Source organism: Gallus gallus, chromosome 18 (genome assembly GCF_016699485.2).
Source record: "Gallus gallus isolate bGalGal1 chromosome 18, bGalGal1.mat.broiler.GRCg7b, whole genome shotgun sequence".
NCBI classification, from domain to species: domain Eukaryota; kingdom Metazoa; phylum Chordata; class Aves; order Galliformes; family Phasianidae; genus Gallus; species Gallus gallus.
Window position 1 is genome coordinate 10,859,867 of NC_052549.1, and position 16,141 is coordinate 10,876,007.

General features: G+C 51.9%; 1 protein-coding gene across 3 annotated transcripts in view; it reads right to left on the minus strand.

The window, feature by feature from the left end:
* The window catches only part of CACNA1G (calcium voltage-gated channel subunit alpha1 G), a 108,362-nt gene that overhangs the window by 37,269 nt on the left and 54,952 nt on the right, over positions 1–16,141 (minus strand). For all 3 annotated transcript variants that reach the window (XM_040649894.2, XM_040649886.2, XM_040649884.2), the window contains 6 exons: positions 15,776–15,960; positions 15,183–15,629; positions 9,845–9,945; positions 8,766–8,889; positions 5,845–5,913; positions 4,791–4,975 (listed from right to left, as the gene is read on the minus strand). In XM_040649894.2, the coding sequence (XP_040505828.1) occupies positions 4,791–4,975; positions 5,845–5,913; positions 8,766–8,889; positions 9,845–9,945; positions 15,183–15,629; positions 15,776–15,960 (1,111 nt within the window). The remainder of the gene's footprint in view (positions 1–4,790; positions 4,976–5,844; positions 5,914–8,765; positions 8,890–9,844; positions 9,946–15,182; positions 15,630–15,775; positions 15,961–16,141) is intronic.

A 16,141-nucleotide genomic window follows, 5' to 3' on the forward strand; every position in this document is an offset into this window, starting at 1 on the left:
GCTACGTGGGAAGGTGGAGAAGAATAATGAGCACATTACAACAGAAGCATGGTAGAATATCTATATAAAAGAGGAGAAACCGTACTACACCCTCAAAGGCCACACCATGATGAAAGAACAAGGCTTGTGTGCACTGGCTTCAGCGCATCTCTCCACGCTGGGAAGATGGATGAGGTGTTGGGGCTCACGGCCATGGAGGTGCAGAGCTGGGGCACTGATGAAGGCACCTGATGGGGCTGTGCCTCCTGATGGGGCTGTGCGCCTCCCTGCCGGAGCTCAGCGTTTTGCTGGCTCTGTCCTCTGCCACGGAAGCTTCCAACTCAGGAGATTTGATGATTCTGTGATTCTGAGCTGTGCTTTCCCAAAGCAGAAATAGCTCCTGCGGCAGGAGGGGGAAGGAGGGAGCCGGGGGCTGCTCTGCTCCCAGCGCTTGGCGCTGACGGGGGCCACAAAAACTTCCCCGCCTGCGTGTTGCTGCCCGCTTCTCTCTTTTGCCACCGAGTCTTCTCACCGCCTCTGCCGTTTGGCCCCAAATGCAGCTGCACCGCCTGGAGCGCAGCTTGGAGCTCTGTCGCCTGGACAGAATCCAATCCCTTCTCCTCTCTCCCCCTTTCTGGTCCCCGGTGCTCCCAGCAGAGGTCCCCACGGACACATCCCGGCGCCCGACGTGTGCGGCCCGGCCGTGGGGTGGGGGGGACCGCGGCTGAGCCCCGCAATCCCCGTCCTGCCCCACAGCCTGAGCAGATGGAGGGCAGGGAACGGCTCCTTCCGAGACTGTTGGCATTGAACAGTAACCCAAAAACCTACAAATTATTTCCCTTTTTTCTGGTTAAATATTTACACCACATGTCAAGGGTAAATCGTCAATTATCTTTTTTTAAAAAGAAACAGATGGTGGTATTTTCATCTGCTCCCTTCCCAGCGACACACAAGAGGCAGATGCTCCCGTTACTCATGCTGGGTGTCTCTCTCAGGTAGCTCTTATGGCTCCTTAATTCCAGCACCTCAGATCTGCGGTATTCCAGGAGCTGAGGAGGGGCTGTGTGGCTCAGGGAGCAGAAGGACCGCAGGCTGAGATGCCCCAGGGGATGCTGTGCCCCCCTGCAGCAGGCAGCTTGAGGCTGAGTCTCTCTTGTGGATCCTCAGATGTTCTGAAGATGTTTGCCATCCCTCACACGTTACCCTTGCGCTGTCCTGAGTGAAATATTACAGCTGCAATGCTACAGATGGGAAACTGAGGCATGGGAGAAGCACACGTTGTGTTCTGAGAGGTCTGCAGGCATCTCACTTCCAGTGGCTGCAATAGACACGGGGTGCACTGGGATCTCGGCTGAGGTCTTTTGCCCATAGCTATGCAGGGGTGGATGTCAGGTATTCTAACTTGAAGGCCTTTGGTCTAACTACTGGAACATCCTTAAATTTGGGGGAAAAAGGGCAAAATTTAGTCTCCAGAGTCTAAAGTCGATAATTTTCTCCAACAGCTATTAAGAAAACCTATTCTAGAAGTAATAAAGTGATTTCCCTTGCGGTACGCTGCTCGGTACCCAGCAGAGATGGAGGAGAGGAGGTTGCTCATCTGGCTCAGCAAAGTTGCGTGTGCTGAGAATAAAGGGCTGAGAAGCTGCAGCGTTTGGCTGCTCTCGGAGCTCTGATCAGCCGGGGAATTCCTCAAACAAGAATGCATGAGGGTAAAAGCTGCCACCAGCCCAGCTCTGTGCCAGCACTGCTTCCAGCCCTACAGGGAGAGAAGGCTTTGAAAAGATTCTGAAAAGTACTAGTTCTTACTAATGAAAACCTTCAGATCCCGAAGCTGCCTCAAAATGACGGGCAGATCCAACGTCCAGGCGAGTCCGTGCAGACTCCTGCTGGCTCTCTGGAGTGTCTGATAACTCCCAAAGAAGTGCCAGTGAAATTCTCAGCATTGCCAGATTATTAGTGTCAGCTCCAATATGTCAACACGCAGCATCCCCGCACCTCATCAATATTGCCTGAGATCCTGCTGATATCAGGCTTGCAAACCTGTATTGTGTGACCCACCACTCCTGCAGTTTGCTGCTGAGGGACGCGGCTGATTTGGAGCCCTCCAGTCACGCCAGTCAGCAGCGTGGCATTTGGGACAATTTCAGTCTGCATTAAGCATATGAAAAATGGGGAAGCTGAAGTTAGGCCATTTTTGTTCAGTGCAAAGAAATGCAAATCCTTCACACTCCTCCTGGATCTGTGGTCTCAGTGCTGTTAAACCCCTGGTGTGACACCCTCCAAAACCACTGCCCTCCTCACCCAGCTGCATCGCATTTGCTGCCTTTAAGCCCGCCAGCCTGAATAGAGCACTCAGATGGAGAAGGAGCACTTAGATGAAATGGCAGATCAACATTAATGGAGACCTTCCTCCGCAGATTAAAAAAAAAGTAAAATAGCAGAGGTGATAGATGATATGATAGAGCCTGTGAAATGACTATTTGATACCACAGTGGTATGAAGAGTGAATAATTTATCCATCTGCTCTGAAAGCCAAAGCCCAGCCGCTGTAGGCAGTAAAACAGCACTGAAGTCCAACCAGATTAATGCTGAATGCAGTTTCAATCTTGATTTCTCTTATATCTTAAGTTACAACACCCAACAAGAGCAGGTTGAACGCATTAGGAAGGAATGTTATTGTATAAGCAATCTCTCTACTGGCTGAAACATCAGAGGGTCATGGAAACATCTTTGAATGTCACTCCTTTGAAAATATATTTTTGGAATTTTGGTCATAAAACTGGGCTGGAATCCTCACGGGTTCAGTCTGGACGCTGATAATCAATCATGCAATCAAAAGCCCATGATTGGCACACGTGGCTTTGCGCCCGTGCCAGTGGAAAAGCATGTGCTGCTTTGAGTGTTGCATAAAGCAGCAGGGCTGTTTTCACAGGAGAGAGTGAGACAGAACAAGGCAGGTCTTTTTGCAAGAACTCCTTCCAATTAGCGAACAGAAAAGCCAAAGTCAAGGTGACGAGGGCTGTCCCTGCCTTTGAGCTCAGTGTGGCTCCTCTCTGACGGTGTCCTCCTTACTGCTCGTGGCAAGAGAGCACAGAGGGCAGCCAGGTCCCTTTGCTGAGGGTGAGCAGTCACTTTCCAGGACAGGAAAAGCCACGGCTCAGGGTCCAGAGAGGTCTCCATCTCAGCACGGGGAGCAGAGCCACAGAGCATGAAGTGCTGTCTGCCATCCCAGGTCAGTCCAGCTGCAGACGTGGGGCAGTGGCAGCGCAGTCCTGGAGCCCTGCAGGGCAGTGGCAGCGCAGGGGAATGGGCAGAGCCATGCGGGGCAGCCCAGATGTGCGGCGCTGAGGCAGATGGGTTTCCACACGCCGAGATTTACGACTTACTGAAAAGCCCCCAGTTTGATGGCTGCTTTTTCATTTCCTACAAATCTAATTACAGGGGAATAGAACTGATTGCGAACATATTTAGAGAAAGGGCTTGTTGCTGTCTTTTTACATTTCCTTTGTAGTATGAAGCCGTATGTTGGCTGAAAACACTCAGACGCTCTCTTGAGAAAACATATCAAATGCCAGCAGGAATGGAATAGCAGAGGAAGGGTCTAACCCCGCACACGCTCCAGATGGCAGCTCTTCCTCCACCCCGCAGCTGCTCGGTGCACTGTTCCCCAGCACTGCAGACTGCTCACGGACATGAGTGGCTGCAGAGGACTGCGTCCCGCAGCCGGAGATGGGAAGCTGTCCTGCTTTTACCCAGAGGTATCCAGGTTATTCTGTATTTCGGGTCAAAAAGCTGCCAGATCAGAAAAGCAGAGCAGATCCTACAATTCAGAAATAGGGCAGAAGCTCCTCCCAGAAACAACAGCTCATGTGGGGGACATGCACAGAAAATCAGGTCTGAATGTGAGTCAGATAGGAAGTCAGCCTATGGCCAGAGATGAACCACGGCACACTGAGCTGTGTCCAGACAAAAGCAATTAAAGCAGCTCGTGTCCTACAACTCACCACCCACAATGTGCACATCGCCCACTTCAACAGATCCCCTTCCACAGCTGTTGAGAATATTTGAAAGACACCGAAGCACGGGCATGGCCACTGTTATTTTGACTTATTATTCACACCAGAGCAGTAAAACAGCATCTTTGTCAGAAGCAGAGTCCTTTTTGTTGTCATAAAAGTGAAGAACTTGACTCAAATTGAACCTTTTATGAAGGAAGATACGGCGAGCACACAAAGGCGCTTTGAGCAGGAAGGTTAATAAGCTGCTGCGTAACCAGAGCAGCAACAGCAGCACTAAAGAGGAACTGCACTGAGCGCAGAGTGAGACCCCGTGCTTGGGGTCCAGGACAGGAGCCATACCTGCAGGAAGGGGTGGTTCTGGTGGTGCTGCTGCCAGGGCTGGGGCTGCTTTCACCACACCAGGGACGTTTTCAAAACAGTGGGGAATGGAGGGACAAGGTTCCTTGCATTCTAGGTTAAGCGGCAGTTCAGTCTCTGTTTCCTTACAAATGATCTGCCACCTGCTACTAATTTCCTCCTGTGTTACAAAAGCCATTGACTGCCTGAAGGAAAGGGGGAGAAGAAGCTGTTAAGCTGCACTTTGCACAGAGCAAATGAGAACACAAATAGCAGGGGATGTGTGTTTTAATGAGCAGAAGAGGCATCGATCAGCTCACTGCTGCACGTGGGGCTGCTCCCAAAGCGCTGCAAGAGCCCGGAGCTGCCGAGGGCTCAGCAGAACACTGTCCCTTCCCTTGCACAACTGCTGCACGGCCCCTGTGCTCCATAAGGTCTCCTTCACCCTCTGCTCACCTTAAGGGCCGCAGTGTCCTCAGCAGCCTCAGCACTCTCAGCATCCCCAGGATTTTCGTGCCACTGTCCGACACCATTGAGACGAGGATGTCGATGACGGAGATGAGGACCAGCACCCCATCCAGCACGTTCCAGCTGCTCTTCAGGTAGGCTTTCTCCCCAAAGCACAACCCCAGTGCCACCACCTGCCCGGACAACAAGTTGCAACAAATTATGACTTTTGCATCCAATGCGTTTCTCCCAGATAGCAACCTGCTGAGGATGCATTATTTACAGATACAAGTCTGCAAGTCCATTTGCTTCCCAGGATAGAAGCCTAATTAGACAAATCAGCAAAGTGTTGTATTTCAAGGGCTGTACAATAACTCTGTAGGTATACCCCACATTGTCCCTTACAGCTGATATATTTTCAGTGCAGCTAAGGCACGCGGCACAGAAGTGCTGCTAACATCTTCAGCTCTGACGTATAAAGTTGGGTGGTGTTTTATCTCTACAGATTCCTGCAGTAAAGGTGTAGAGCGGCCGACCCAAGCAACCATTTACAAGCTTTGCAAACATGGAAACTCGAGAAGCTTTCCAGAGAGCAATTGTTCATTACTGAATTGAATTGATCACTATGAATGACACAAGAGAGATTTACAGCAGTGTGTTTCTGAGCCTCCCGCCTCAAACCCAGCAGTGTTTCAAGGTGCTCCAGTCTCTGCCTGCTCAGGAAGGCACGGAGCTGCTTGGGTTGTGAGGACAATGGGTTGTTGAAGACAATGGGACTTACATGCATGGCTGATGCTAAGCATGTGCTGGAGAGCTCTGCTGAATAGGGGAGGATTGCTGAATTGAAGCATCCCATAATGGTGTAAATCAAGAGCAGCTTCAGTGAGATTGTTTCGATGTAAAATGTGCTCAGCATAAGGTGTGTGGTGGGCATTCAGATATGGTTCAGAAGATGAAAACATTCACCTCCCTCGTTGCTGGCAGACCGATGGGTTTTGCACATCCACTGCAATAAAACATCACTAATACCATACAGGCACACTTCTCCTCTGGCTTCATTTACCTTAACTGTCATCTCAGTCAGGAAGATCACTGTGAAGATGTAGTTGGAGAGCGTTAGGAAGATCCGCTCCTATAGAAGAGAAAAGGAGAGACGATGCTTTACACGATGCTTTTAGACCAATGCCGTCAGTGCTTCTGTGCTGCCTGCAGCCGTGTCAGCAACATGGAGAGGGCAGCAGCACCCTCTGCCCTCAGAGCCCAGTGCACCCCAAAACCACCACCTGCCCCCCCCCGAACCACCACCTGCCTCCCCAGGAGGCGCGGGGACATCAGCTGCCCTTGGAACCCACATGGCAGATCTCTCTCTGCTCTCACTGCAGACGTCACCGCACAGTGCAAATATCACCACGCTCCCAATTCGCAGTACATGAAGTCAATGTCAGCGTGGCTGTGCTGCAAGGCCAGCAGGGCTCAGGGGAGGCTGCAGCGTGGCTGCCAGGACCTGTCCCAGCTCCACCAAAGCCAGCGGAGCTCTGGAGGCTGCTGCCAGCTGAGAGCTGCCCCAAAGGGTCGTTCTCCTGCCCAGAGCCACGGGCTGGAGCTGGGCATGGAGCCCAACAGCCTCATCTCAGCTCCCAGTCCCTGCACTATCCACCAGACCGTGCAGTCCTCACTGCCACTGTGCCGCAATAGCAGCTAGTGATTACAGATGAGAGCGCGGCCTGGCTCCCTATCTGTAGTTAGCAGAAACCTTTCCTTTTAATGATGATCATTAAATAAATTACACTTCTCCCTAATCCCTAAGCAATCTCTGATTGCCTGTGCTGAGAAATGGACAGCAGAAGGTGGAAGTTGGAAGAAACTGGTGACTGTGCCTGTATGCACGCAATTGAACCAGCCCCAGTTCTGCTAATAACAATTTGGGATTTATTTCTGCTGCTCCCCACAGAGCAATCCTGTAAGAGAAGCAGATCTCTCGAACAAAATGAGATGCAATTCAAACAGGACAAAACACCTTGGCAACCCTCTCACTTGTCAGATCATGATTTACTGAAAGTGACTCAGGAACCACAGAGCAGTTTGTTTCCATCCTGGGCCCATAATTAATGAGGTCCTGGACCTGCAGCGTGATTGCGGGCGCCGCGATAGGAACCGTCTCTGCTGGGCACACAAAGGAGTGCTGCGGGGCGGGCGCTGCGTGGGGAGGGGCAGGGACCTGCTGGTGGTGCTGGAGATAAAATGACAATAGCGTGGGGGAGAGACGAGGATATTACAGCCCTCCCTGGTGAGCACGTGGCTGTGTTGGAGGATAATCTCTGCAGCCCATGTTGTGCGCTCTGAGATGGGGAGCGCGTGTTGGCTGGCAGCAGCATCCCGTTCTGATAAGCCAGCTGAAACTGGGGCAGGGAATGAGACCTCGTGTGAAGCAGCCAGAAAATCCACAGCTCGGAGAGGCAAAGGACAATTATTTTAACCAACTGAAGCTAAACTAACTCTGGGTTTCCAGATGAGAGCTCTGTCCCTGTGAGCAGGGCATGGGCGCTGCTCCTGGCAGCCCCGCTCCTCTCTGCTGCACCCACACCATAGCTCAAGCTCAGCTCCAGCCCTGGATGCCACACTTTGGTTTCATTTTGGCTACAGACTGATGCTGCTGGTGCTGCTGGGTTGCACCAAGCACGACATTACCAGCCGGGCAATGGAAGGAATTGTCTGCTCTGCACCACACCACCGCTGCTCCACCATGAGCACTGAGTGCAGTTTTGGGTGCCACAATGCAAACAGGATATACAGCCAGGAGAGAGTGCCCAAAGGAGGGCTGCAGAGATCATGAAGCATCTAGAGGGGAAGATGTATGAAGGTTGATCAACCCAGACGAGCGCTGGGTTGTTTGGCCTAGAGAAGAGAGGGCTGAGGGGAGGCCCCATGGCAGCCTCAGAGTCAGAGCTGGCAGCTCTCAAGGGATACAGCAAGGGGCTCAAGGAAGCCCATAGGATCTGCAGGGTGTCCCATGTGGGGAGCAGGGGATGATTTCTTCCTGCCACATTGGCTGACAGGGCGCCCCGCTGCCGTCTCACAGCTGCGAGGTGATGCATCGTGGCTGCGTGATAATCAAAGGGAAAAAACGAATCTAGGGGAGGGACCTCCAGGCAAACCAATTCAGTAAAGAGGACTATGAGGAAAGCTTAAAATAGGCACGGAGCAGCCAAGACTCCGGTTTTGAGGTCTAACATCGAAGATCCATGAAAATGAACAGCCTGACACGCCTACGACAACAAACCGCGATTCTATACGGTTGCGATATGAGCAGTCTTTGGAATACATCAGCGAGAGCCCAGCATACATCTCAGCCACAGCCTATGCTAAAATAAAAGAGCAACGGACGGTTCTGCCCCTCTGAGCGATGGAAGTGGGTTCTGTGAGGGTCTGGCCTGAAAAATCTCTGCACAATCTATGAAACCAGAATGGCTCAGGGGAGTGGAATTACAGTGCACATATCAATCCAGTTTTCCTTGTGTCACAGCAGAGATCTCACACAAAGGGGAGAGAAAAGTACAAAAGGAATGGTTTCCTCTGTTCCCTTCTCACCATCCATACGTGCCCACGAACAACAGATGGAAGAAACGAAGGTTGATCAGAGAAGGAAACAGAGACAGATGTCGTGCCTGTGCCACGCGTTAAAGCCTTGATCATACTTGCAGAAATGGGATATTGCACGGGGGGCCTGGATGTGTGGCAGGCCGTGAGCTCTGCTCCTGTTCTGTGAACCAGGGGGGCAGGAGCAGCAGCAGCTCATGGAGCAGGAGGTGGGGAAAAGCCTTCCCTGGGACATCTCCCCGCACCTCCCCACACCCACCTCAGCACGGACACCGGCAGCTCTGCACTTCACAAAGGAAAAGCACGAGCCCAAATGCACGGCAGTGGGGACTGAGCCACATGTGCTGCCTCCACAAAGAACATGGAAAACATTACACTCAAACTCACAGCGCTGTGAGGCTCGATTTTGGGCCGTTCCATGGCGATGGTGATGCAGTTGAGGAAGATGATCACCAAGACGATGTGATCAAACATCTTGTGTGTGATGATTTTATTGCACATCAGACGGAACCTGCCAAGAAATGGGAAAAGAAGACAGCGCACAGACAGGCTGTTAGCACGCGGCTGGTGGGGACAGCACAGCGCGCTGCTGCAGCTCCAGCACAGCCGGGGAACTGAGCTCCCTGTTTGCAAAGCAGAAGAGCCACAGTTCTGCAATCCCCTCCCTGGCAGAGCCCCATGCTGCAGGCACATCTGGGTATGAAAAGGAAAGGACTCAAGCTGCAAAGATCGATTTCAAATTAGAACCACAAATTTCCAGCCCCAGCAACATTCATGGGGGACTTAGTCTTGCTCGAAGCACAGCAGCTGCTTGCACAGCTCAGACAGGCAGCCAGGTGTGGGTCTGAGCCCTGCCTGCTTCATGGAGTTCAGCTTTAGCTTATATACAGGAAGAAATGGTTGGATGGAGTCTGGGACAACCTGGTCTGGTGCCTGATTAAGTGGTTAGCAATCCTGCTCATGGCAGAGGGGTTGGAGCTGGATGATCTTTGAGGTCTCCTCCACCCCAACCATTCTGTGATTCTAAATACCTCCAGCGTAAGGGCTGAGTGCACACAGCCAAAGGAACAGAAGCTATTTATTGTGACAGATGGTTGTACACTGACCCAGGATTTATAATGCCATATTACATTCCCCTAAGTCTGTTTCTGAAAATCTCTCTAATCTCTGTATGAATGAACCCAAACGCTGCCCAGGGCCCATCAGCTCATTACATGTGGGCAGTGTCCAGAGAATGGGTTTGGGATCCTGGAGCCCACCCGCCCCATGGCTGGGCTTTAGGAAGGGCAGCACTCGGGTCCTCCAGGTGAGGAGAGGGAGAAAAGGGAGGACAGAAAAGTCTGCACTGAGAGATTTTGGCAGGGCAAGGAGGATCCTTTGCTGTGTTGTAAGCGTGCACTGACTGCAAAGTTAGATTTCTCTGAGGCATCGGTGCCCAGCACGCCCTACCACACGTCCTCCCTTACCTGGAATGAGGAGCAAAGACATAGATGGACCAGGAGTCCCTCTCCTTGCAGCAGGTGGGGAGATGTGCCCGTACCCAGGCCTTCATGCGGTCCCTTTTGCTCTAGGAGGAAGATGGAGAGCAAAGATGTACCAGGAGGAAAAACAGAGAGAAGAGTTATCGCCCCCAGAGCTCCCAAGCAAAGGGCTCAGGGAAGTTTGTAACTGAACAAATATCTCCAGGTACTCAGTAAAACCAAAGGAAAAAAGCCTTCCCCTAAAGGACCTGTAGGAGAAGGGTTAGAGCTGTGCTGATGCCATGAGCGGTCACATCTTCCTGCCTGCTGTGCACAGTGCATCCAGCATGTGGCAACCTAAAAGGATGGAGATGGCAAGTAAAACCCTCCGCCAAGAGGACCCACAACCTGCTCAGCTCAGCCACAAGCCCTCCAGCTTCTCAGCAGGTGCTTACCTGAATCTTCTGAGGGGTTCCTGCTGCCTGCTGGGCCAAGCCCTACGTCTGCACACCACTGGAAAGCCAAAGAAACCATTTGGAAGCGCATTTCAGTGTAGGAACACAATGGCAAGCATGTGCCTCTCATTCAGCATGACCAGATCAGGCATTGGATTATGAAGGCAGAAGGGAACATCGTGGCCTGTCTGACCTCCTGGGTGAGCGCGGGTCATCCAACTCCCCTGAATTAATTCCTCCTTGAAACCACAGAGCATCCTCAGCCACACGTATTTGAGACCATTGGAAAGGCTGCTCAAGGGCAGGAGGGCAGACTGCAATGCTTTGGCCAACAGATCAAGTGAAGACAAGAAAATCCAGCACCGAGGGAACGTCTGCTCCTGGCTGCAGCAGCCTCGGGGTGAGGTCTTCTCACCTTGGGTGTCCAAAGGGAGGCCAGGAGGTGAACCCACAGAGCAGTGCATGCAACATCACTGCAGCGCTTCGCAGTCACGGACAAATTAAGATGAGTCCTTGCTCATTCATTGCCCCTATTTCCCCACTCCCACACATGATGCCCAGGGAGCAGGGCTCCGGCACTGTGTGTGCTTCATCTTGGAAATGGGGAAGGGGGGATTCTGTCCTCGCTTAGAGCCAAACTGTTAGCAATTTGTGGTACTCTGGACTGTAAAAATGGGATTTGTCAGGGTAATTGAGTGGAATGGAAGCAATGCTTTCTGCTACTGTATGCACTCAGCCAGGGGTCTCATTAGCGATGGGTAATTGCTAGTGTAGTGCCCACCTTAATGAAAGCACTTGGTGACAACCTGAACCCTTCACGGAACGAAAACAACCTTGTGAAAATAAAAGGAGAGGTCTAAGGAACAAACCAGCTGGATTTTCCTGCCACCTTCCTTCAGCTGTTCATCATTCCCTCCCTTCCCATGCCAGCACACCCCAGGCCCAGCACACCAGTGGGTTCTGGCCACATTTGGACTGTTTGTGCATTCCTTTTCCAACTCCAGGCAAGGAGGCAGAACCGCTCCCCTTACTCTGAACTACATTTAATAGAGCACGCATCCTGGGGCTGTGCTGTCCCTCCCAGCAGCCCGCTCCGCTGCATTATCCATAGATGTAATAGAAAGAAATAAATGGATCAACTCTGATGTCTGCTCGAAGTCGCAGGCAGAGCAGGGACTGCTGCCCCAGGACACGGAGCATCGCTGCGGCTCCGTCCGGTTCATTTTGCAAGCTGGAAGCTTTCCAGGAGTATCCAGTATTCAAAGCAGTTCTGGTATTTATCATGGGGATTTGTAGTGAATGGTAATGCGTCAGCAGCACAGAATGCTTCTTTCTATTCTTTTTGTCCAATTCTAATGCCAAAGATATTTTGGGGTTTGTCTAATTGTTGCAGCTCTCGGTTCATGGGCTCAGTCAGATAACAAAGGCAGAAAGCGATCTTCCATCGCGGCCCCACTCGGCGTGTCAGCACGAGGGCAGCACAGCGCTGCTCTGAGCGGGGCCAAGAGCTGTCCCGGAGTACAGCCACGGGAATCTAAAGCAAAGGAATGACTCCAGATTTCCACGGGTGGAAGGGCACGGTTCGGTACGCTGTGCCAAATGCAAGATGTTTGCAAAATGAAAAGCGAGCGCTTCCAGCCCAAGTCCCAGCAAACGCTTCCTCTGCAAGGTCCAGACACGCATCCACAGCGCACAATCAGCCTGATTGCTGCTCAAGCCTGCATTATGCTCCCAGCCATATATCAATTATGTTATTTAAATCATATCTATTTGTCCATAAAACACACCTGGACAGGATGAATAAAGACTGGGCAGGGGGGGCTCGGGGAGAAGAAAACTGCTCTTTAATTTGCCTGCTGGTGGCTTCACCAAAGCCCCAATGGCTCCCACTGGCTGCCCCCCCTCTGCACACTGGGATGCAGAGATGTTGGCTGCCTTTGCCCCATAGCACGCCCCCCCCGGCCCCCGCTAAGGAGAGCTGCTGATAAATAGCTTCTTTTTTTAGAACTTCCAGATATTAATGTAGTTCTGAGGGCAGGATGAAAGGCAGCTGGCATTAAAGGATGACTGATGCACTCCTTGGAGTAAGGGAGAGGGTTAGATTTATAAAAGATTTATTATAAGGATAGGGGGGAACTGCTGAAAAACGCTCTACGAGCAGCAACAGACCTCCAGGCAAGCTCGAAGCTGCACAGAGGCGCTCAGGACCTGATTATTTCATTTTAGCTGTGCAGCAGGGGCAGGCTGGGGTGGTCTGGGGGAGCAGCAGAACGGCACAGGAGGAAGTGCAATAGCCAGGGAGGATCAGAGCTGCGATTGCAATGGGGATTTTGCCCCTGGGAGGAGGGGACACATTGGGTACTCTCCTCAATCCCATGCTGAGCACTCAGCATTTGGGTTTTTTTCTTCCCTTTCCACAATACAGAAGTTTTGCAGCTGGCACAAGCAGGGACCGATAACACAGCCCAGGTCAGCAGATCCTCCAGCACAGACCCCCAACCCCAGGTCCTGCCATGCAAACCCAACAGGCAGCGGATCTCAGCTCAGTGAGGTACAGATCTGCTGCCTGCGTGGGTTTGCACGGCTGATCTCCCTGTCTACATTTGTGCCACGAGGAACAGATTTTGTACCCCCGATTTCGTACTTCAGGGGAAAAGAGCAGGCAGGGCCTGATTCTGAGCAATGGAAATTCCGGATAAGCTCTCTGAAGGCAGTGGAGCAGCACTAATATAACGGGAGTCTGGGAGATCCAAAGGCAACTTCACACTGCCTTTATTTCTGTGTGGCAGCAATCAAAAGCATCCAGCAAGGAGAGCTCGTTAAGCTTTGTTGCAGAAGGGCATATTTAGGATCGCTTTGATCTGAATAACAGTTGAGTTCTTTTCTTCTTCCATTGGTAAGGGAGTTCTAATTTATTTTTTTCAATTTAACAAAATAATGGCATTTTTTTCCTGACTCTGCCAAGGCTCACACAAGGGCAAAGAAAACCCCAAAATGTCAGGGGAAAATCACAAAGGAAAAACTCCTCAACCTGGAGAGCCGTTTCACCAATCTAAGCAGTATTTTCTGATCTGCTGCAGTGCTTTGCAGTGAGTTCACATCTCGGGGCGCCAGGAAAGGCAGCTGCCAGCTGAGGACATCCCAGCAGACGCAGCGGGGCAGAGCGTGATCCATAACCCTGCCTTGCCTGTCCTTTCCCCATACATTTGAGCTCCACAGAAGAAAATTCAAGGACCTGTAGTCTAACCCTGCTTGGTCAGAGCTCAGCACGCAGAAAGAAGACATTTGGTTTCCACTAAAAACAGCCACCACAATAAAGACGAAAAACATGCATCTGATTGAGCAGTGCGTTGGGAGCCGTGGGGAGGGGCAGGAGGGACGTGTCCCACCACGAGCTGCGAGGAAAGGAGGGCACCCACAGGGCACGTGAACCCAGAAATCAGCGCACGTTGGCCATAAGAGCCATCCCCTGCCAGCTATGAAGAGTGTGGCCCCTCGATCACTTCTAATAGTGCTTTTTCCAAAAATAATTACCACTCCTATTCTTAAAAATTCAATTTGTTTTATGGAGGTTAAAAACCGGGTTAAGACAATCAGTAAAAATCCCAGGCTGAGGATCCATGCTGGAGATGTAATGGGATAATGGCTTGTTTTAAAGGCGATTTACGGCTGAGCGACTCTATTCTGCCAGCACAAGCTCTCTTTCTCCTCCCGGTTGCTCTCTGGAGTCACCACTGCCTTTCGCATCCTTTCACATGCTCCAAATCCCATTTTCATTCAGCAAACTCAGTGAAATACAGTAAAATCATGCCCAAAAGCTACGGCCCTCATTACTGCCCTGGTTACCATCACGTGGCTGTACCCAAACCCCATCAGCAACCCATCAAACATCCCACCCAACCACTGCACCTTTTGACCCACAGAACAAGGAGAGAACCTTCAAGAGCTGAAAATGCCCCCAAACGAGCCTGTCCTGAGGCTCCAACCACACTGCCACACGTCCCCTGACTCCCCAGTCTGGGAGCATTTACACCATTTGAGCAGAGGCAGCACATGGCAAATTCCGTGCAGTGGTTTGAAAGTGCGGATGCAGAGAATATGCAAAGCTTTACTTTCTGATGTAAAGATGCTGCTTTACTATCTGCTGCTCTAATCAGCTCAAAATTACAGCTGATTTTTCTTCTCCTGCTGCCATGCTTTTAGCTAATGTTTCCTAAATAGCACTTTTCAGGCCTGTGAAAGGGAGACACTCATGGACTAATGCCTCTTCATATTGAAATTAATGCAAAGCCTTGGAAATGATCACCATCTCTGCAGGACTAATGCCTCCACAGGACTTGTGGGCCAAACTTTGCCTTTGCACTGCCTGTTGATGTCAACAGAGATTGTTCCTATGGATGGGAGCCGAAATCCAAATACTGGCTGGTGAGCGGGGATGTTTACTTACTAAAAATTAAAAAAAAGGAAAAAACAGAGTTGTGCAATCATAGAGTAAAATCATAGCACCATCTGGGCTGGAAAAAAACACTCAAGATCACCAAGTCCAACCATCAGCCTGACCTACCATCACAAAACCACCTCCTTAGCACCCCACCCACACACTTCCGTTGCCTCCAGAGATGGCAGCCAAGATAGCCATGGCTCCATACATTTAACTAGAACCTGATATCTCCATCCTGAATGCTCTGATACAGCTCTGAGGTAATTAATGTAATGCCACCACCCAGACTGCTCCTGGTGACCCCCAGCTGTGGTGGTGGTGACATTCAGCCCCCGCCTTAGCTGTGGCTTTGTGCCCACCAGAATGCTCCCAAGAGCTACGGATGTCACTTGGATGAGCAAGAAACAAATAAATAAAAACCCAAACCAAGCATTTAGCACTTCCTTACCATGTTGCCTTCATCATCAGCATCATCACAGTCTGGCCGAGGGTCGTCCAGGTGGAGCTGATGGACCAGCAGGCCAGGAGAGGTTTTCCCATTGCAGTCCTGGTGCTCAGAGGTGGAGGTGCGACTGCTGTGCATGCTGCTGGTCCGGTACAGAGAAGGCACCTGCAGGGTGTCCTGGAGGTCGAAGGAGCCCTTTGCTTCCAGCGACTCCATGCGATGAGGTAAGGAGCCGTTGACGCTGCCGGCCCGGCTGGAGCGCTCCTCATCCGAGCTCTCCCCATCCTCTGAGCTCTCCTTGCCTTCCCCAGACAGCAGGGACCTGCGCTCGCTGCTCTGGCCCCGCCGCTTGAGGCTGGGCGCCCGGCCGATGCTGTTCCAGCTGGAGCGGCGGCTGGGCCAGCTGCTGCCAGCACTCCAGGGGCTGTGCGGGGAGCTGCGGGTGCTGGGCTGCGGGACAGGGATGGTGTCAGCCCGTGCCACCCGCCGTGCCTGGCCGTTCTCGTGGCTTGGGCAGGCGGATGGACACTGCACAGAGCTGCCACGTGTGCCCCACGAATGCTCGTTGGGCAACCACAGGATGCTCGAGTCCTTACCGGGGATTTGAGCTCGTAGGCAGCGGGGTCCATGGAGACACCACTGGCCCGGCGCGACTCATAGCCCTGCGCTGCATCCCCAAACATGGCGCTCTTGGGCATGGGCATCGGCGTGGCTGCGGTGTGGATGATGAGTGGTGGGGTGAGGCTTTTCTTCAGTTCCGGGTGCTCGCTCAGGGCCATCACTGGAAGGCACAAGGCAGGTTTTAGGGTCCCACTGCTGTGGGTATGCACACAACCTCCCCTTGGGTGGGCAGAGCTCCTGCGTAGCGTATGTTTCTCCTCCATGCATCAAGAGGAAGGGGACTAAAAGTTATTTGGGGGCTGAGAGCTTTCCAACAGCATGGTGGGGAAGAGCAGGATGTT